Source organism: Triplophysa rosa, linkage group LG19 (genome assembly GCF_024868665.1).
Source record: "Triplophysa rosa linkage group LG19, Trosa_1v2, whole genome shotgun sequence".
Taxonomy (NCBI): Eukaryota; Metazoa; Chordata; class Actinopteri; order Cypriniformes; family Nemacheilidae; genus Triplophysa; species Triplophysa rosa.
In genome coordinates, this window is record NC_079908.1 from 17,144,891 (window position 1) to 17,167,660 (window position 22,770).

At 38.8% G+C, this 22,770-nt stretch overlaps 1 protein-coding gene across 2 annotated transcripts; it reads right to left on the bottom strand.

Moving 5' to 3' along the window:
* Positions 1-504: 504 nt before the first annotated feature.
* Positions 505-22,015, bottom strand: specc1lb (sperm antigen with calponin homology and coiled-coil domains 1-like b). Of its 2 annotated transcripts, none has more exons than XM_057360195.1 (16): positions 21,859-22,015; positions 16,251-16,431; positions 15,780-15,918; positions 14,046-15,667; positions 13,533-13,740; positions 11,841-11,914; positions 11,511-11,686; positions 11,083-11,246; positions 10,741-10,853; positions 9,070-9,148; positions 8,691-8,777; positions 8,349-8,511; positions 7,372-7,474; positions 3,257-3,373; positions 3,095-3,154; positions 505-2,155 (listed from the first exon to the last, which is right to left on the bottom strand). In XM_057360195.1, exons 2-16 carry the CDS (start codon positions 16,392-16,394, stop codon positions 2,066-2,068), a joined length of 3,339 nt encoding a protein of 1,112 aa, XP_057216178.1. In that variant the 5' UTR covers positions 16,395-16,431; positions 21,859-22,015; the 3' UTR covers positions 505-2,065. The 2 variants fall into 2 exon arrangements, with proteins under 2 accessions (XP_057216178.1, XP_057216177.1); XM_057360194.1 differs by having other exon boundaries at positions 8,691-8,780.
* Positions 22,016-22,770: the final 755 nt, after the last annotated feature.

Consider the following 22,770-nt stretch of genomic DNA (forward strand, 5'->3'; position numbering starts at 1 on the left):
ACTGTGTTGTAATATGTTTTGTTCTATGACCGCTAAACTGACTGTTGTGCAAGTTCCCTAAACAGTCTTGTTAAGATGTCTCTTAAATCACTGTTCTGTATTTCTCACAGAAAATAAAATCAATATCAGTCAGCCAATTATTAACCATTAACAGTGATAAAAGTCCCATATTTCTGTCAAGATAGAGCTACAATATCAGAATAGACCGACTAGTAAAGAATAGTGTAATAAGAATGCTTAAAGTAGATAAGAAGACTTTAAATTAGTAAATAGGAAGTACTTTCATTGTTGTGGTGTATGTGCATGTAGACAAAACACGTTTTGTGATGAATGATGTAATGAACAGTGTGGAAAATGATGTAATGGTCTAATGGTAGGAAGCTTTTCCAACCAAAGAGGAACTGAGAAATAATTAGATCATTATGAGACAACAAACCAATTTCACAAACCCTTTCACACATTCACAGAGCTCATATATCAACATGAACTGGACACGCGAGAAAATCGAAATAATAAACTGTATTTATGCAGACAATTCTTACAATTCATTTTCTCATTTTAAACAACACATTTTCATGTCAAACATATAAGGTGGTTTTCTGTGGTGCCAATATTGGCCTTATTTTTGATTTTATGCAAATAAAAATGATGATTAACAGTACAAAGGTATGGCTCTAAGATGGTAGCAAACGTGTTATTCCGTATCAGAAGAACTATCAAATCTTACAAGATCTTTGAAAAATAAACAAAAAAGTTCCTTGTCATGAACACACTGACATGCCACAGAGCATTCTAAAACAAAACAAAAAACAACACAACTCTGAAGCCAAATTAAATAAATTAAATCTTTCACACAAAAAGTATTTGCTCTTCACATAAAATTCATTCTGTACATGAACAAAACACAAGGACAAATATTCCCACTTAATCCCTTCAAGTATGTTTGAATGCGTTCTTACAAGATGTGAAATGAACCTAGCAAAACGCAAAAGACAATGAAGACAGAAAGTTACATTTCAGAATAAATTTCACAACAATTGTGCTGTCATTCTCATTTTTAATGTAAGGCACCGGATGAAAGTATCCTTTGTGTGTGGAAGGAGAGCTTAGGCAATAACTATGACAGTACAATGCATGTTGATAGAAACAAACCACAAATAGATCAAGTGTATGGACTGTTGTCTGAGGTCTTTAATTTTGGTGACGACACACTCACAAGCCTTGTGCTTTTACATCCATAAAACAAAGTCAAACCGAATCAGCAAGCTTCCAGAACCCAGCTGGTCTTATGTGTCAAATAACCATTAGTAGTGCTTAAACAAAAAGAACAGACACAGTAAAAATATCCTGTGAAACAAACAAAAAAGCAGCCATGATTTTATTTTTGCTTATTTTGTTAACAAAAACAAGTCTTGCATCATTTTAATTATAAACGTTCGGTTGGAATGGATTTAATAAAAAAAGTACATACATTCAGAATTAGCATTCATTTAGTGTATGAAAACAAAAACAACATTTTAAACGCAACAAAAGTAAGGACCCTGCCGTATTTACAGTATTTGAAAAACACACCAAACAAAACAAAGTATTGTGAGCTTATTTCAGTTAAGCAAAAATAATTTGTGTGGCCAAAGTCTGTTGTGACACTTTGAAATAAATAAATTCTGATCTAAACTAATACAAATCTAATGTTGAACACTGCTACACAGAGGCCATCCTTATGACAAAACTACAAAACAAGGCACCTTTCAAAGGCAATCTTTTGTGTAAAATGTACAGCTTTGTTCCTTGGCTGGCACGATGCAATGCACCTTTGATCATCAGGATGAAAAGTTTGGCAATTCCTTTGGGAAGCTGGACAGGGAACATATGGCTGTTTGATCCAAAGGTCCTTGCAGGTCTTTCATGATCCTTCCAACTTCCTTAATTCTGGGAATTATAGGAAAACACCGAAAAGGCAAAATGTCCTGATATGTGCTTCACATAAGTTGTTGGCACCACACACAGCTGAGGCTTCTGGGAAATGTTTTAATGCACATTGCGGGGACACTCCAAAAGAAGATTCTCATGTCTCAAAATACTTATAAATGGCCGTCACGTAGGTCATGACACTCTGCCAGTCGGGTCTTTCTGTGTGCACCATTTCACTGATGTCCTGTGAGACAGAGAGAGTCAAAAACTAATAAGAGTAGAACAGTTACAGTTAGTATTTTTAATTACAAATGAGGACTTCATGTAAGCTATTCATATTAAATATGAAAAACATGAGAAGGGCTTGTATATACATTTCTAGAAATCTAGTAGAGAAACAGCAACGGAACAATTAATTAAGAGACCATTTCAAAATTATTTTCAGTTGTTCTAAATTTACTGTTCACAGGTATTTGTTTAGGTAAACTGATCATTTTTGTTTTATTTATTCTGTGAACTACGAACAATATTTCTCCCAAAATATGAAAACTGGAGAAGCAGGTCAGAATAGAAAAGATGCTCTGTATTTTTCAGACCTCAAATACTGCAAAGAAAACAAGTTCATATTCACTTTTAAATAACAACAGTAATATTTGTAAAAATATATATAAACTTTGATTTCTATCACAGTTTTTATGTGTCTTGTCATGCTGTCAGTCATTTACATTGCTGTTGGATGACTTTGTCACTCCTGAGGTTTGATTTTGTTGAAATTCAACAGACAGTGGACTGGAATGACCACAATACATCTAGAAATAATGATTAAATGAAAATTTGGAATGCTCTCTTCATTTTTTCCCTGGCTTGAAGCCTCAGAGCAAACAAAGCACGACACAGCTAGCATAACAGTTTTATTACAATCACAGCTTTATAAAATATAATTAAATTAGTAACAGGTGGCGCATTAAATACAGCTGTCTCTTTTCCAGACAAGGAACAATTATCTCCGCTCAAACAGCAGAAAAAGGTTATATTAGTCATTTCATGCATGTCCCCTTTCTTTAATACAAACTTAATTACACTTCATTTCTATCCAAAGTGCTGCATTACAATTAAAAGCAAGATAATCCATTTTAAGCTTTGAGTCACGTCAGATACATCCGTGATGTTTATATTAACTCACCAGTGTAGATTTAATCCCCACACTTCCTGCAGCCTGGAAGGCCAACGTGAAATTTCGCCTCTGTAACAAAAAAACGACAAAACAAATGGATGTCAATAAATCAATTGTGCTGATTGAAATGTACCCAAATTATTAAAAACATATCAGCGTGTCCTGGCAGACCTTGTCTTGGCCGTTGAGCTCATGGTAAGGGATATGAGCCGGAAGGTAGGTGTGAAGGATGGCGCAGAAAGCTAGCCCATCGTTCCAGCTGCTGCTGAAGTTCGTAATGTCGATGTTCTGCGTGTGCGGAGGGTGAGAGAAAGATCAATGGTTATAATTTCAGGGGATGAACTGGGAGGATTGAATGGGTGATTCAGATGGACTGATGAAGCAGCGAATCGAGTCGGTGTGACATTTTGGGAGCCACAACTATAAATCCTGTCAGAAGGGATGCGTTTTTACAGAGTTTACAAAGACTGGCAAACAAGACTTTTTTACAGTTAAAGATGAATCGCATATTCAGAAATGTACATAGAGAATCTTTTTTACGTTACATTTCATTAAACTGCTCTTTATTCAATGCACTATTACAATTAGAAACAGCTTTATTTGATAAATAAATGATCAATTATAAATAAAACATACATTTAAACTTGGTTGAAGCTACTTATTTTTGGTCAATCAATTATTTTTATATACCCTCAAACTCCCTCGAATAACTGTTCTGAGACCAGCGCTTACTTTACCCTTGAACCATACATACGAACGAGGAAGATTGTCAGCGCTCGGGGTCGATGAGTGGCTTAAAGCTGCTCATTGACCATCATCTCGCCTTGTGCTGAAGTGTTTGTTCAACAGTCCTGCTTATCTACACCAACATACTTCTCACACATCCGACAGATCACAGGCCATTTATGGTTTTGTTGTGACTGGGTTCCTGTTCCCCAATGAAGTCAGAATAAAGCTTCCAATGGAGGCTTCAATCCTCCATGTGTTTCGATTACATACGCTGGTGTTATTAAGAGATACATGCAAAAGATGGGTTGTCGACACTAGCTTGAATTTTGAATCATACTTGTGTGATATACAGTACAGGTTGGTGTTCAAAGACCCAGGGTGGTGACCTAAAGGGTACAGGTTCAAAACCCTAAACGGGGGCTTTTTAAAAAATGTAAAAAAAATCGTTGTTTTGGATAATTATGGTGAACTTACTTTTTCGGTGACTTTAAGGTGCCTGTAGACGTGCCATGCTTGGAATTCGGACTAAAAAGTACGTGGGCCGAATGGTGGCATTTTACTGGAAGTGATCTCTATTCATCCAACACATTTCGTCTGATGCACGTATCCAAAAGAAACAAAAGCGGACTTCTAGATTACAATATCATCGACTTCCTCTGGCACAAGGACCTACGATCTTAAAGAAAGAGTTACAGCCTTTATCAGATGTGGCCAAGCCAGCGTAAACGTAAGAGGTGGCGCAAATTGGCAGAACACACGGCTTTCTGGTAACCTGCTGTGAGCAGATCGGGGGAAGTGATGAGCTTATCAGGGTGGGCCACCACACCAGACCAGAGTGGTCTCAAACCGATAATGATGTCCGTCAAGACATCTGTGCAGGTACAAAAAATAAATGAGAAGGCTTTGTGACCATTTTTCAGGCACTGATGAATTGTGCAAAATAAAACCATGAAAACTGATCCGAATCATTTTGATTTAGCGTTGACATTAAATGTCATTAATTTTGTCCGATTCAGATTTGGTGATGCGATGCGTTTTGAAGTGAGAGGGTCACAAAGACATCATGACATCCTCCCTCGCTTGTGTGCCAATGTTCAAAGTGAGCAGCTAATGAAAAGAGGGTCTCGTGTGCAAAAACAGGAAAGCCCAGGGGAGAGAGAGCATTAGGCTAATCGCATTGAAAACAGAGAAACAGAGGCTTACTGCTGCTCTCTCCGAAAAGTGCATTCCGACTAAAGCCTGGCTACTTATAATGAACACATTAGATTTGCAGTGAAAAATGGGCTTTAACCAGGAGCGGACATGTCCATCCATCACAACACACAGTCAGACAGACTGACAGACAAAGATGCAGAGAAAATGAAGAACAGGGGATTATGGGAGTTGGGTGTCAAAAAGACAAAGGAATTGCTGTCTGAAATGAGGAAAATGTTTCCATGCCAGAAAGGACAGTCAAAAATCCAAAACTTGAAAATGTATGTAGATGATTCTTCAGTTCTGTGACCTTTTTTAAACCTTTTTTTATACAAAAAACAAAATCTTTTATTCTAGTTTTAAAAGGTAAATTATTATACTGTTGCTTTTACTGTTTAATAATGCCTCCCATATTTAATCCAAAAAAACACATAAACAGATATTTAAAAATCCAAAACATAAATACAGTATATATGCAATTTATACAAATATTATAAAAACATCTACTTCAAATATCTAAGACGTAATAGATATTTTGAAACAAATAAATGAAATGTATTTTTTATATAATTTTTTCATTAAAATATTTTCAAGTTGAATTGTATAGGTTTTAAAGGGGATTCCTGTAGCTAAATATGAAAACCAGGCCAAAGTCTCATTATCTAGTATGATTTCAATCTTATACATGGCCTTAGTCAATATTAAAGATATCAAGCTTCTACTTTAACAGAATGTATTTTACATCCTGACTATATGTAGAAGACAGTAAATCACCAAAAATGACTTTACCTGGGTTTTCACAGACAGGGTCACAAATAATCAGAGCATTGCGTTAGCAGCGCAGAGGTCATGGGTTCGACCCCAGGGAACACACATACTTATAATAAGTATACCTCAAATGCACTTTAAATCCTAAAGGCATCTGGCAAAAAAAGTTATGTGATGTGAAGTACATTTTACAAAGTAGTAAAGTAATGCAAAGTGCACCTAATTCCAGAAACACCCTTAAATTTAAAAAAGGAAAACTTTAAATGGCAAGGTGAGTCAGTCTGCAAACTGTTCACTGTGGGTTCAGTGCTCTGATTGGCTGAGTCTTGTGTTTGTGACATGAAGCAGGAAGCAGGAGAAATGTAGCAGACTTCCTGAGTGCCTGGCTTGAGTGAAACCATGGTAACATCATGGTCAAAAAACTTTGCTGAATGGTAAACATTTTTATGCTCGATGGCAGAAGAGTCATCGTGATGGGACACATGGTTTTTAGATTATTCATGGTCACGTTCAGTGGGTGAATGGGTTAAAAATCAAATAAGGCATGGTTAAACATGCTGTATTCTGAACATATGTCATTTTGATTTTTTAAATGTAAAAAATAGGGACGCATAAATATGTAAAAACGCTTATATATTTACATATACAATTCTTTTTTAGTAATAAACAGGTTTTACAACGGATCACTGATATGCCCAATATTATACATTTCTTGTTTTTTTACAGGATTAGCGTGATATATGTACAGTAAAAAGAATGAATAATCGAGTATGACCTGTGCAATTGGCAATTGAGTACTTTGAAACCTACCATACTAAGGGAGCACATACTACAGTATTTGAGTGACATATCATTAAAAAATGCTAATCCTGATCATCGTATTACAATGGCCAACGATATATAGTGCACCCTTATCAAAGTGGAGGTAACATGCTATGTCATGCATATGACTTCTCTACACTGGTAAACGTGCTGGCTTCTCATGCTTAACATGGTCAACTTTTGAAAGAACGAGTTGGACGTATGACGTTGTATTTCTGTGCTTCATACACTCCCCCCAGCACTCCAACTTGTTTCGGAAAGTTTTAAAAAAAAGTCTGGATCCCTGTTACTATTCCTTTTATTGGGCAATTCTCCCGGAAAAGCACGGCAAGGCGAAAGAAAGAGCTCGCCCATATGCCAACCGAGACCCGCTTGCCATCAAGATTGTCTGCGCTGCGTCAAGTTTGGCTTCGCTGCACTGCAGCTCGTTACTCTTGCGATAGTGAAGTTTAGGTGTGTCTGTTTGTTCACGGCATTTCAGTGATGGATGTTATATAAACGGTGGATATAACGCTGGATTTGGAGATCGTTGGAAACTTATAGATGCCGCGGTCCCAGTGCTAAAAGATGCCGGAAATGAACTGCACGCGTAAGGTTAAACTAAGTCATATGTCTGCATTTTGTTGGCAATCGGCGACTACGTGCATAATACGACGTATGCGATACTACTGCATAGGTACTCAAGATTAATATGAGATCGGCAGAAACTGCATGTGTTACCTGATCTTTAAAAAATCAGAATGCACAATTTTATGGAGGAAAGACATTTGTACCTGATAACCTTCAGTCTTCTTTTGGCACCACCTGAGCAGAGCGTTCCTCTTGGATCCTCCGTATTCTCTGGCTAGCGCGCACAGCGGGTCCTTCCTCTCCTCTCTGGAGAGACATCAATCACTTTAACAATGCAGTTCCATTGTACCGGATTCAGCTCTAATAGCAAACAACCTCCATCACCACTGGGTGGAAATTCAACCGAGCTACATTGACTTGATGGATGCAAAATCTTTCAGACTCCGTTACGATATAAAAATGGATCAGTCTTTCTGTATTGACAAAACAGATTAGCTCAAAACTCAAAGGGATTAAACGGCACATTATCGGTTTTAATTTGTTTATAATCTACGATAATCACAGATCTTTTCTAACAGCAGGGAATCGCTGAACACTACAGACTGTGCGCTGTTTGCATCAATGTGCAGCTGGGATTGATTTAATCTGAAGCTTCAAAACTATTTTGCATGCAGGCCTATCGGGTTAGATAAAATGGGATAGATCAGAGTCATTTGAATTAAAATTTGTCATAAAATGAATGTAGGAGACATCTTTGTCCATAAATTTCCAATTTAGACCAGCTAGACTGGGAATTATCCATGTAAAATGATACACCACAACAAGCTAGTTTCTGCTACATTTCCCGGCAAGGAAATTATCGCTATGCCCAGAGAAGATGCTTTGGCAATAGAGGACAGTACAGAATGATTCGTCTTCCTTCCAAAGGCCCATTCAAAGCTACGACAGAGCCACGGTCAGATTTCAGGGCAGACGAACGAGTGACATCCATTATCGGAACACAGGTCTATCATCACAGAAAGACAAGAGCGCGATAGAGCGTGAAAGAGCGAGACATCTGGCAAACCTGACAACAGTTTTCTAGAAAGTCAACAAAAGAAAAGCTAGAGCAGACAGAGAGGAAGAGAGAGATCAAGGTAAACAGAAAGCAGACAAACAATCTGAACGATCCGGCACTTACCGTAAACGTCCCCGTGAGGTGGGCGTGACAGAGGCGGTCGGGGAGGAGTTAGATGACAAAGATAGCTGAGGAGAAGAGGAGCCTAACGTGATGATCGACGAGGGGGCTGACGCATCCGTGACCGACAAATCTCTTTTCAACTCCTCGCTGCTTCTGCGAGAAACTGACAGGCAGAGAACGGACGATGTTGCGATGATCATCAGTGCATCTGCGTTATCAATGTTAACATGCCTCCAGTCTAATGAACTTTGACCTTTAAAAATAATGTCAGGATCTGCAACACACTCCCATTGAATCACATTCCTAGTTTTGTTCAAGTAGTCCTCACAGGTTCAAACATACCTGATATAGATTTGGACGAGTCCATGTTTGGCACCCTCTGTAGGCCGCAGCCGGTGCGTGTAACAGGTGATGTACGGAGGATATGGTCTGCTATTGGATGACATGCAATCATACACACAAAGGTGACAATGAATAACAGGTTTTATGTAGGATGACTCCGCTCGTGCTCTTCAAAAATAAATATCCCACTTCCATCTTGAGGTCTAGCACACAATTTCAGTGGTCATTAACTGCAAATGTTAAGCCTCGGGTAAATGGTACAGCATGATTACTTATGACCTTTACTTTGAGTTTAGCTCTGAAGAACCAGATGAAACCGGTGTGGGGAAGAGTGAAAGATCAAGGAGTTATAATATCACTGTGACTAACGTCAGCCCACCTGGCATGCTCAGCTCCGTGTAGCTCGGCCTCTTATCCAGAAGAGATGACAAAGGTTTGCTTGAGCTAATGGTGTGTCTCTGTAAAATATGAAAATGCTATAAGTGCGAAGCAAGGATGAGGGAAAAAAGATGATTTCGTTTTTTTTAAATCAAAGAAACCACTAATTGCAGTTTTATTTAGAGTTGAATAAAAACAGTTAAAACCTGGTGAAAAATGGCAATGGCTGTCGTTTTTTACCTTGTTTATTTATTTATTCATTTGTATAGATTATTTTTGATCACCAAAGACATCTCTATGTTTATAGCACACGTCGCAAAAATGTCATTTTTGATTCTGATAAAAATAATATGTTTTATATTTATCAATATTATAAAACAAAAATTAAACTGTGAATTAAACTAGTACATTACACTTATTAAAATATTAGTCTCGAAAGACTTTAAATAAACAAATACTATTTTCAATTATAAACGTTTAAAATAATTAATAAATAACTGAAACCGTTTTTTTTAACTACCTATAACCGTGGACATCGATGCAAATAGGTGCTAAAGTATATGGATTATATGTATATATATTAATGTATATACTAATGTACATGTATAGTATAATGCAATGTAAGTCGCTTTGGATAAAAGCGTCTGCTAAATGCATAAATGTAAATATGAACTATTTATTTGGTCACGTGATGGGTGTTTTTGTTTTTATACTGGATATTTTATATATTTTATATTGGATATTACAATGACTCACATCTCACTATATGGTTACTTCTAAATTTCAAACTATATTTTGTCTACATTATAAACTACATTGTAGTAACACACAGATTTTTGGGGTTAGAAATTTAAAGGGATAGTTCACCCAAAAATGAAGAATGCTTAAAACCAGACATATTTTGACCCCCATTGACTACCATAGTAGGAAAAAATACAATGGTAGTCAAAAGTGCCCCAGACCTGTTTGCTGTCCAACATTCTTCAAAATGTCTTTTGTGTTGAACAGAACGAAAAAAAGATAATGTAATTTTTCCTACTATGGTAGTTAATGGGGGGCAAAATCTGTCTGGTTATAAGCATTCTTCCAAATATCTTTCTCTGTGTTCATCAGAACAAAGAAATATATACAGATTTGGAACAACTCGAAGGTGAGTAAATGATGACAGAATTTTCATTTTTGGGTGAAGTATCCCTTTAAGCGAACCCTAAGTAAGAGCCGCAGGCTAAAGATAGAAAAAGAAAGAAAAAAATTTCACACCACAGCCTCTCTGCACCTCAAAGTACGTCAAACTGCCTCATTTTCCCTTTGTCACAAAACACATCCTGTTTTGGCACATTTTGAGAAGTCTCGCATGTATTCTACAAAAAAGTGAGACACCATAGGACATCCATGAGAAAGAGAAGGAAAGACTAATTCAGCTCCACGCACACCAGGTCTGGAGATATCATCTGACAGACAGTGCTGTGAGGTAACCAAATGCCCACAGAGAAAAACGCAGACATCTGTTAGAGTGATCGGAGATCTCTCCTCATGCATCTATCCATCACACGCTCATCTATTCCACTGCAAGTCAAACTGTCCCCTACTACTGAGATTTACTTTTCAATTATGTCCAGCAAACATCTAACAGTTTATCTGTTCATCCATTCATCCATCCTGTGGTTTATACCTGTATGGGAGAGACCGCAGCGGCAGGGGGGGTTTTGATTGGGCTGGGGCTGAGGGGGGTTCTGGAGATTGCGACCGCAGCGGCAACAGCTGGTGGACTGGCCGGAACAGGACCTGTGTAGTAGGTATGCATGGACAAACATACATATATGGAAAGCGACTTCAAGCGTTACAAATATTTGGTATGTTATGTTATATTATTATGATGATGTTATCAGATTATTACGTGTCCTTTATGCAGGAAAGATTGGTAGTCTTTGGTGGGAATTCAAATATAACCTTCTGGTTTTATACATCAACACCATAAATGTGGACATGAATATATGTGCAGGTATTTGTGCACCTTGTGAGACGCTGTCGAAGCTCTTAATGAGTGTTTTGACGGTGGGCGATGGTTCAGAGGAAGTTGAGGAACGTCGGCTCAGGCCCATCCCCTGCCTTAGAGCGGCCAGGTCCCTCTCTACGGCATTCATGTAATTATACACGCGTCCGCGTTCCTCATCCTGTCTGTAATGCACAAGAGACACATACGGATACCTAAATATCTCCTGTACACTCACTACGATGAGCAAAAACATGCATAGCGTGTAGTTTTGTATTTGTACACGCAAACACAATTTCTCCTACATTTACATTTATTTGGCAGATGATTTATCCAAATTGAATTACAGCGCTTTCAACCTACACATTAAATGTGCATTCTCTGGGAATCAAACCCACGATCCTGCTAATTGATCTACAGGAAATAAAGATTGATATATCGTATTTTACTTCATGTTCGAAAGTTCCTCCAGCTCTTTGCTCATTTTCTCATTCTTCTCTTGAGCTTCCTGTAGGCGACGCCGTAGGTCCCCGATCTCCTCCTGAGCTTCTGTCTTGATCTCGTTGGCGATGACGACGGCCGTCTGCAGATCAGTCTGGAACTGCCGCCACTCAGCTGACTCTTCCTGTGAGTGACAATTAAAAAATACGATTATATTTTATATCAATTAAAAATATAAAAACATTTAGTCAGTAAAGGGTCATGAACATGCTGGTACAAAATTTGTACTAAATCATGTAATACTAACATGAAAGATATGAATCGATGGAGACATTTACCCGCAATTTTCGATGAAGGACCTTAATCTCCTTCTCCATGTCATATTTCTGATCATGAAGCTTTTTGATGGAATCTAAGGGAAAACAACACATGGACTGAATACAGATATATACAGAAAGTGAAGAACAGTGGGTCTCATTCACTAAGCATGCGTATGCACATATTTGTGCTTGAAACGAACGTTTTCACGAACAAATCATGATTCCCTAAAACTTTCTTACAAAAATGTATTCTAAATTTTAGAAAAAATATAGGAACAGCTGAAAGCACACGTACGCAAAAATCACACTCTGGCCGTTTTTAATCATCTTTAAAATCTCTCTCTCTCTCTATTTCTCTTACACAAATACTGTATAGTTATGACAAAATGTATGTTTCATCTTAGGATAATAGTTATACTATAAATAATTATATATATATTTCATCATAGACAGTGAAATAGTAAGAAAAGCTGCGTCAGACTATAGCTCGAGCTGCGAGGTTTCTCTGAATAACAGCGCTTGGCTAACGAGAACTTTGTAAACTGCGTGTCCGTATAAAAGGTGTTTTATTGTGTACGAACTGATTTTGGGGACTGCGTACTTGAAATTACTGTCTCTGTAGACAGCGTCACATGGGGTTGTGTGGAGTATCTTTCACGACAGGCGGTAAAGGAAAGGTATGAGGAAAGACCTAATATGGGCGTGTTTTATGCAAATGACTAAACTTGTGCACGCGGACGCTCATTTAGAACACTCCAAAGTCACTACATTAGGATGAGGTTAAGAACAAATGTATGTGCGTACGCACGTGTTGTGAATTAGGCGTACAGTTTTTGTGAGAAGTTCAAATGAACACGAATAATCCAAGCAATTATTAGTGAAAGAGACCCAATGTCTGTCAAATCCACATCTATTATTAGCTCAATGACGCCTCTATGTGGACAGAAACCGGTATTACCACAGGACCATGAAAACAAAACAGCTGAACAGTAAACTAATGTGCTTTTCATATACACAATGCAAGGTGATTACTTGCTGGCTCCAAGCTAAAAAAAAGCCCACTAATTGCAAGTCAGATAGCATAGAAAAGTTAAAGCACACCTCATGATTCACCTCAAACAATGCTTAACAAGTTAGATGCCCATGTATGGTATTTGCAAAAAAATGAATAAAATAATTAATCACAATAAGATTGATCAAATGGTAATGCTAAACTTTTAATCAGTGTAAAGGGACAGTTAACCCAAAAATAAAGTCTGTCATCATTTACTCATTTACTTTCCAATTCTGTATACATTTCTTTGTTCTGATGAACACAGAGAAAGATTTATGGAAGAATGCTTGTAACCAAACCGTTTTTGGCTACCATTGACCACCATAGTAGGAAAACTGACAACGGCAGTCAAAATTGACCCAGAATTGTTTGCTTTTCTATATTCTTCAAAATATTTTCTTTTGTGTTCAACAAAACAGAAAAAATAAATTTACATAGCAATGTTTCCTACTATGTTAGTCAATGGTAACCAGGAAATGTTTGGTTACAAGCATTCCCCCCCAAAAAAAATCTTTGTATTCTTCAAAACAAATAAATTTATACAGATTTGGAACAACTCGATGATGAGTAAATGATGACATAATTTTTATTTTTTTATTGGGTGAACTGTTCCTTTAACAACCAGCAGTCATGGAAACGAATTTCATGTGACTCACTCTCCAGGTCAGAGATGATGAGGTTGTCGTGGAGCTTGACGGCACGATGCTGCTCAACCTCATCCTCAAGCTCAAAGATGGTCTCTTTCATGTCGGCGATCTCGGTGTCCTTCTCCTCCAGCTCAGAGCACTGCTGCTCCAGAAGCCGCTTTTGCTCGGCTAACCTCATCTGAACGTCACCACGGAATGCCCGGAACTCACTCTCCAACTTCACCACACACAAGCAGGAAAACGTTAGGATGGATAATGTTGAACAATACACATACTGATACGATCTACTGTATGGGATGTGTCATTATTATCATACAATACATTTATTAACATTTACAAGCGAGAGAGTATTTTAAATTCTTTTATCTGAGCATATTGTTGGATAAATGCAAGCTAAATTAGCTAAGTTGGTTACATTTAAATGCAAATGTTTCTTTCTGTTCAATGGTAGATAACATACTGGTTAAAAAAAGACACCAAGACAATATGGTGATGAATTCCGGTTTATCCGTTTTGTTTTACCTTGCTTATTGCCTCCTGCAGCTGGGCAGCTTCATTTCGAGTGTGTCCCAGTTCCTCTTGCAGCTGAGCTGCTTTGGCCTCGGCTCGCTCCTTGTCTAACCTCTCGCTGTCCAGCAGGTGGCGTATGTCGCTCTTATCCCCCGCGTTGTGAATGGACAAGAGTTGGGCCACTCTCTGCCTCTCCTGCTCAAGCTGAATTCTGCAGCGGTTTAGCTCTACCTGCTCCCGTTCAGACACCACCCTCAGTGCTTCCAGCTCTGCTTTGGCTACGGCCCGCTCCCTCCTCTCCATTTCCACGGCTCTCTCGGCCATGTGGACGCGTTCCTTCAACGCCGACATCAGGCCTTGAGCTTCCGCGTTTTCCTCTTCCGCCATCTTGAGCGCACTGCTCAGCTGTTGCTGAACTCCTAAAAGTTGCTCTCTTTCAAAACGCGAGCCCTCGTTTAACTCTGCGTAGCGCCTCTCCAACTCCATATAACGCACGCTTTTGCCGTCCTCGGCGTAAGCCACACGGTGTTCATCAAGCAGGCCACGGAAATAATCCAGCTGTCTTCCGTAGAGTTCCAGACGCTCCCCTTGCTGACAAAGGGAGTCGACCAGAATGGCACGCTCTTCACCCAGACGTTCGTTTTCGGTTGTCAGCTCTTGCGTGATCTGCTGCAAGTCTGCAAGTTCCTGCAGGGTGGCCTGGAGTTCTTCTGCCGTGCTGTGTTGATTCTCCTCCATTTGGTGGATGCGCTCGGTCAGACAAGCCACCGAAACCTCGCTGGTGTTCCCGCTGCTGCCCCGGCGGGAATGTTCCCTGCTCGGCGGCCCACCTTCCGATTCGGAAGACGATCCGCAACCTGAAGGTGCATCCAGAGCATCATCGCTGGAGGTTATTGGCTGGTAGGCCTCGCTGCATTCACTGTCCACTGCATCGGGAGATCCAACACGTCTCGGTTCTGACAGCAAGTCTTCGGTAGAGCCTTGAGTGGAGCCTTCAGCAAAAGATGCCTGCATATCGCCACCTCCGTTTTCGCTGGTAGTTCCAGATACAGGCTCAGGACTAAGAGAAGGGCAGCGTAGAATTTTGTCTGTACTTTCCAGGCGATGCTCCAGAGAGAAGCCAAGGGCATTTAGGCGATCCTTCAGCATGCGGTTTTCACTCTTCAACATATTTAGCTCATCAAGGATGCCCTGGTTCTGATCTTGAAGGAGGAGAAGTGTGGACTCCACATCTGTGGCACTGATCACAGGACAAACTTCCTTTTCTTGGGTCAGCTTGGACTCTTCTGTTGATTCAGGAGGTCGAAGATCTTCCAGACCGAGCTGGGCTCTCATACCTCTAAGTTCAGAGCGGAGATGGAGGATCTCCAGGTCTTTACTCTTGGATAGGCCCATTAGGTCCTTCACTCGACACTCCAGCACTGCTTTATTGCTTATCTGGCTGTCTGAGCGTGACTTGCTCATGAGAGACTCAGACTCAACAACAGTGCGGCATCGCGACCGCTTCTGATGCATAGCATCAGTGGGTCCGGCGAGCTTTTTGACAGCACTGACTCGGGAACGTTCTCGCAAATTCTCTCGGGTTGTGCTTGGGTCCTTGGTCGTGCACGATGTTCCACGCCTTCCTGATAGACCTACAACAAGAAAAGGATGACATTCATTGACACTATTTCTTAATACAATTGTGATAAACACAAACCAAACATCGCCTTAATGTCTTCAGAACCATAACAAAGAATAACTCACTGCCTGAGCTGGTCTTGGACCTGGTCTCAGTACTGCTGGTGCTCTGAGAAGTTCCTCTCTTGTTTCTAGCTGTAGTGTTACTGTTGCTAACATATACTGATCCTGAACTCACCGCTGGGAGATCATCATTGCTTTTTGCCTGGTGAGAATACAAACACATTAGGTTAATGATCAACTATAGACAACATACAGTTAGGTCCATAAATATTTAGACCGAGGCACATTTTTTTGTTATTTTAGCTGTGCACCAAAATGTATTCAAGTAACAGTTTTATAATAGATAATTGCTTAAATAATTGCACACTCTCAGCTTTATTTAGAGTGTATTCACATCCACATTACATGAAGGGTTTAGGAATTACAGCTCTTTAATATCTAGCTCCCCCCTTTTTCAAGGGACCAAAAGTAATGGGACATTACTCAGTGGGTACTTCCATATTAAATAGTTTATTCAAGTGGGCTTAAAGCTACCTTTGATAGTGGAGCAGAATTCTGGGTTTTGTTTGTCATCTTGCCACCTGTGCCCATAATGCTGTTTCCGTCTGATCTGCTTGGGGCTTTAGTGCCCGCTGAGGTTCTGGAGGTGGCGGCCGTGGGCTTGATCGCCTTTTTCATGCTTGGTTCCAAGTTCTTGATACATTTACAACGCAATCTAAACAGGACAAAAAAACAACATTTGTATAACATAAGACATTTTAATAACAACTATTTGAACTATATATTGCAAATGCAAATTTACAGATTCAAAAAATTAAAACTGAAAAAAACAAGCAAACATCGAACACTCCTTTCGAAATCCCCAGGTGTAAATAAGCTTGTGATCAGTATACAATCAATATTAGTCTAAAATAAACCCAGCCAAAGACGACGAAAAATCGTATTTTGTGCATGCTAACAAACAACAACGTCTTCAAGACTATTCTGTAGCATTTAATACTCCTTTGCCTGGATTCAATTTAAAGATCTCATTACCTTACTCCAGCACTGGTTATTTTCCTGGGGGAACACATTGTGTACAAGTCCTTGTTTCGCTTTGAGACGGTTGGAATGTAACATTACGGTCGCTGAGGATTCTATTTATGCAGTCTCAAACACTGTAAACTCAAGACACTTTAGGGGAAAACAGTCATTGGCCAGTATTTAAATGCACACAACACCGTGTGATTGGAGGACTGTCAGAGAGGATGGAACTGCCTTTCCTATCACATCATCATGGGTGGAGGCCAGACCCGTTGGAAGAGCCGACCAACTCCATCTCGCCTTAAAAGGCTTTAAACTTCCCGAGCAGCAGTGCAAGGCCCGAGGGTAGAAAAAACCCAGCAGCTGTGCGCATTAAAGATGAACAGTACAATTTGTCGAAAAATAAAAGTTAAGAAAGTTTAACCTTTAAGGAGAAATTAAAAAAAACGTCTATAAGAATACTGGTTAAAACGCTAAAATATGCCTGTTTTAGACATACATTTTATGAAGTTTTAAGATCAAAACCTCTGTGGGCACAAAAATCAAGTCCATAAAGAGCCCCCCCAAAAAATTAAATCAAAAAGTTATTTTTAATAAAGTTATTTCTAGCTATTTTTAAGAGGGGAAAAGCAACTCAATATGTCCCGCCCTAACTTCCTATTTCCGTAGAAATTATGTCAATGCAACAAACTAATCTGTGCATTTCAAGGTGCTTCATTGTTTTTAAAGGTTTACAATTTTTGTTTGCCATCTAATAACAAACTCTTTGCAAAGTCTGCATTCTAAAAACAATGTGTGCTTAAATGTGCTGCTCAGACTGCTTCCATCACACAGAAATGACTGGGGGCCTTTAGAAAAACAAACATAAGCCACTTATTTCGGAGGTGTTGGAAATGTAGAGTGCCAGAAGCTACACACACCCAGAAATAGTCGAATCTTTGACAGACCTCCCCACATCTTCGTATAATTCCATCTTTCATACTCCGTCCTTATGAGCTAAACGTGAGGTCAGAAATGCTAGTCATCTGTATCCAATGCATTTAAGTGCATTTCCATTTAGAAGAGAAAGACTCCAGTCATGTGGGGAACTCTGACCTTTCTCATTCCCTCACCCGACCTCTCTTTACAAATTCAGACTGCTCTGGACACTTTGATGCCAAACAGATGAGCCATGCCCGGATAGACGCCAGCCTAAATACCCCTATTTTTTTACTTCACAAGCCTTTTAAGTCGCTATGTTTGAAAAGTAGTCAAAACAAAAAGCACCTCACCCACCTGTAGACATCAACTCACCATGGGCTTTGACACAGATTAGATATTTCTTGAAGGATTACTGTTACAAAGAGGTTTTCACTTTGACTTTAATAGTAACAGATAAAAAGTGAAAGAATCTGTCAGTGCTCACACCCATATGTGTGACAGGTGAACAAAATGATCCTTAAAGACAACCAGTTTGCACTCCTAGTATGAGATGTAGTTTATTTAAAGCTGTAATCGGCAGCATTTGGGTAAAAAAAGAGCAGTAAAATCATTGGTGGAGAAATTTGTAAGAGGAGCAGAGTTAGCTTCCTTCCGTCCCACTTTCTACTCAATAGGTCATCGCTGCCAACTTTCTATCAAATCCACAACTTTCCACTGAGACTTGTTGAATTCAGTGTTCAATACATTATGAGCCACAAGGCATTCACACAAAGCTCAGCATCGCTGACTGAACCACATCGCCAAAACATAAGCCCTATCCATCAACATGCTCTACACAAACCACCTTTCAAAGAAACAGTCCCAAACATGCAGGGCCACACAAGAAAAATCAGTTATATGTAGGAAACTCATGTAAACCGATTGATTATTAGTTATTGTTAAGTCAATGGTCATTCCAGGTGCAACATTTAACTTGCACAACACTGAAACAAAAGTCAACGTCCAAATTTTTCGTTTTGCTGTGGAAGGGAAAGCGTCCAGTGGGACTTTGAATATGTGCAATATGGTGGAAATCCATTTGGATTAAGCGTAGTGTGAAGGGTGAGAAATGCTCCGAAGAGGTAACACAAATAAATGTGGGCTGATGGACCCTGAAAGTGTTTCTTCCTTGCAGAGTACTCAGAAATGTGCAAAAAGGGGCACAGATGAACAATACTCCTGAAAAATGATCTTCAAAACCAAAAGCAGCTCGCTCTGGAAAAAACAGATGTTGTTTTGTCGAGGGACATCCATGTGGTAAAGATGTTACCTCCCAGTCTGAACGGAAGGTCATGGTGAAGTTCAGTACATTTGTGAGCATTAAAGAGATCTTAAAGTGTTAGTTCACCCAAAAATGAAAATTCTGTCATCTTTTGCTCACCCTCAGGTTGTTTCAAACCTGTATACATTTCTTTGTTCTGTTGAACACAAAGAAAGATCTTTGGACAAATGTTAGCAGTCCCAGCAGTTTTGGGACATCATCTATTACCATAGTAGAAACATTTTTTGTATTTTTTTGTTCTGTTGAACTTGAAAACAAAATGAGATATTTTGAAGAATTTAGGAAAACAAACAGTTCTGGGGCACCTTTGATTACCATTTAATTTTTCCTATTATGGTAGTCAATGATGTCACAGAACTGAAAATTGCTAGCATTCTTTCAAATATCATTCTCTGTGCTCATCAGAACAAAGTAATTTATACAGGTATGAAATGACATGAGGGTGAGTAAATGATTAAACTATCCCTTTAAACTTCCTGAGAATTGTAAGAGGCATTAAAAAACAAACAAGACTCTAACAGGCTGAACAATCAACCATCCCACTAACCAGTGATCACAGTCCTGACATGCCAGTCCTTCAGAAAAAATATGCAAAGCGGGTACGACAGTTTTATGGAGTTATTTCGCCACAAATTAAAATTCAGTCATCATTTATTCACCTCAAAACTTGTATATGACTCTTTCTTCTGCAGAACACAAAGGAAGATATTTTGAGAAATGCCTCAGTGGTTTTGTGTCCACATGGAAGTAAATGGGGTCCAATGTTGCTTGGTTACCAATGTTCTTTTGTGTTCTGCTGCAGAAGAAAGCCACACAGGTTTGTAATGACACGAGGGTGAGAAAATGATGAAAGAAATGTCATTTTTGGGTAAACTGTTCCTTCAATGAGTTTTAGTTGCTCAAATACATCTCTCCGAAATTATAATTTCAGTAGCCTGATTTTCAGAGATTTATCTTCAGATTATTCCAGAGCAAATAAACATGCATCTAATGGAAATTCCCTACAGATCTGACACAGCACCAGCCTGTTAATTGAGCATCAGTATGAAGGGAGTGGAGGAATGTGTTTGTTTGGACAGTTGTTTCTGCGTACACACAGTGAACAGGCTGCAATTTTTACTGCAGGAGGCTGTAAGTAAAACATTAAAAAAATCAAGAAACACAACAGAATTTAAAGCTTGTTACCACCAAGTAAAATATCAAGTCAGAGAATTTGCCAAAGCCCTCAGCAATAAAAACGAAGGCACTATGAATAGGAGCTTCTATATTCACTAAAATCATTCCTGTTAATATTTGCTAGGGAGAGTAAAGGCTTCTCAAGAGAGACACAACTGGGTCAGTGTCTCTCGGCCCGATCCACGGGACATCCCACTGGGCCTGCTGGCAGTCGTTTCCGCCTGACCCTGTTAAAACCAATACCAAGCTCCATTTCTAAAGAAGCGCTCACAGGACAACAAAAACATTCGGTGTGAAAGATCAGCATGCCCTAGAAGCACAGCACTACAGCACTTCATGTGAAATGGGCCGTTAAAACAGAAAATATTTATTTAAGTTACCGTGAAATTAAATATGCAATGATGATATAATAATAAGCCCAGACATGTTTATTAAGAAATTTTAATTCATGATGGTTTGGAAAAATGATTAACCCGATTAAAGAGCCAAGTATTTAAAAGTTTAACTTTCCAAACTGAATCTTGGCACTTTAAATGCATGACTAACCAATCATTGCTGAACTGTGTATTGAAGTGTTGCGTTTCAAGTCTGAAGCAATACAGATTAATCTGTTTCTTATCAAGAAAATGTTCTCGGGCCGTAAAACAGATTCGTAAAACAGAAACTGAAAAATGAAGAAAAATTCACATACTCCACATAAATCAACTCATTAGGAGGTATTTTTGGCAGACACGCCTGTTGAAAATGAAGCTAAATGAAACTCCAACTATTACTCCAACTATTACCGTATGATTTCCTCCTGATAAATCTAAATGTTTCTATATTTAATACATTTGGCATGTCATGTCATAACCTTATGTGACCCCATTTATAGAAAGGGCCGAGGGTTTGCTGTTACCCGTATTCTACCCTGAAGCACTCCATCAAAATGCTTTGGATGTCTGAGGACATTGTGTGGACTGGAATGTGCTGCTCCCTGCTAGATTCAATTCAAACCAGCTCATCCAATGACTTCATGGAAGAACACTATGGATGATATGTACTCCGTATAATTTACAAGAAAAAGTGTAAAGGACATTAATATAATTGACACATTCTGAAGACGCGGAGTAAAGTACTGTGATGCAAAATGATTGAAGAAAAGTAACTGTAATAAAGAACTGTAGGTGACTGATGTGGGAGTCAGAAGATACAAAGACAAACACACAAACTAAATTAACAAAGTTACAGCAAAAGAAAGATTGGAAATTAAAATATATGTATGTATGAATGCAGAAATAAAAGCACATGTACATGTAAATGGAATGGATAACTGTCCTAAATGAACAAAAGGTAAAAACAAACAACAAAAAGCTCAAACACATGTTAAACATTAGCTGCTCACCAATACATGCATGCCCACAGATGATGAGACTGGCACAGCTGCCAACCCCACAGCGAATCAGCAGGATACACAATTACAAGAGTCATAAGTACTCTTATGACAAAAGCAACGTCTACACAAACACACAAACTTGTCAAAGCAAATGGAAACAATGTAACTGATGACATCAAACGCACACCGTCTATTCTCTCTGGATACACTGTTACAATATCAACATTTCAGCCGGAATGGGGGAAAAGTTCCCGGTGGGCCTGAAACATTCTTTACCGACAGCACCGTGTGACACGATTTACAATAAAAAATAAATGACATGTTACCTTGTTCTTCTCAGAAAACTTCCTAAGATGTAAGGGAATCATCGTAAGTTGGTTTGTTCATTGCAGAAAAAATTAAAACGATTAAATCCAGGGAAACAGAAATCAGTTTTTCCGACTTCCCGACGGTGCAATGATGCTCAACTTCCCAATCCCCCTGCCAAACCGATCCGAACACACTGAAGCCAGCTATAACAATCACTGGCCACGCCTTTCTTCAGTAAAGAGATGCGTATACATTTTCAAAATAAAGTGTGTTGGGACTGGACAAAATCAGCATCTGTACGGTGTATGTTAATATGTAAATATTGAAAGCGAACAGATTAAAATATTCAGTTACTATGTAAAGAAACTGGTATAGATAAGAGAAATCTAGAAAAATAGACAGCGTCGGAGGAAAAATGAAAGATTACAAAACTAATAGTGAAAGGAAACTGCAATTGTTGGTGTTTCTAAATACAATATTTTCGTAAAAAATGTATATCGTAATATTTTCATATTAAAAAATATTTTTTTGTTTTAAGTTGCGTGGGTCAAACAAATGTTAGAGAGTTGCTAAAATCACGATCCTTCATGTACAAGATTAAGTTAAGATATCTAACTCCGTAACTTTGTAAAAGGCACGTTTTTTTCATTCTGTTTCAATCCTTTACTAACAGTTATTACAACACATATTTGGTCATGATTTATAGAAAACATCATTGTGTCTTAGACGGCAGTTATATGTTGTATCTATAATATATTACGTAATAGTTCATCTTTACCAATATGATATGGATTTGACTCAATGATGCTTTAAAGTTTGTCTTCCATTCAGATTTAGTCTTTGTTCTGTCGCTCTGCAGAATAATGTGTGATGACATGCAAGGGCTCAGTTCGACTCCCACGCCTTCCTTTAATGAGAAAAGTCTTTTT

Excerpts from the sequence above, each read along its gene's own strand:
- specc1lb (XM_057360194.1), bottom strand. The coding sequence starts at position 16,394 with ATGAAAAAGGCGATCAAGCCCACGGCCGCCACCTCCAGAACCTCAGCG. Across the intron at positions 11,247-11,510 it reads GAGGAACTTTCGAACATGAA|ACAGGATGAGGAACGCGGAC; the intron begins GTAAAATACGAT and ends TGTGCATTACAG. Across the intron at positions 10,854-11,082 it reads CTTCGACAGCGTCTCACAAG|GTCCTGTTCCGGCCAGTCCA; the intron begins GTGCACAAATAC and ends CCTACTACACAG.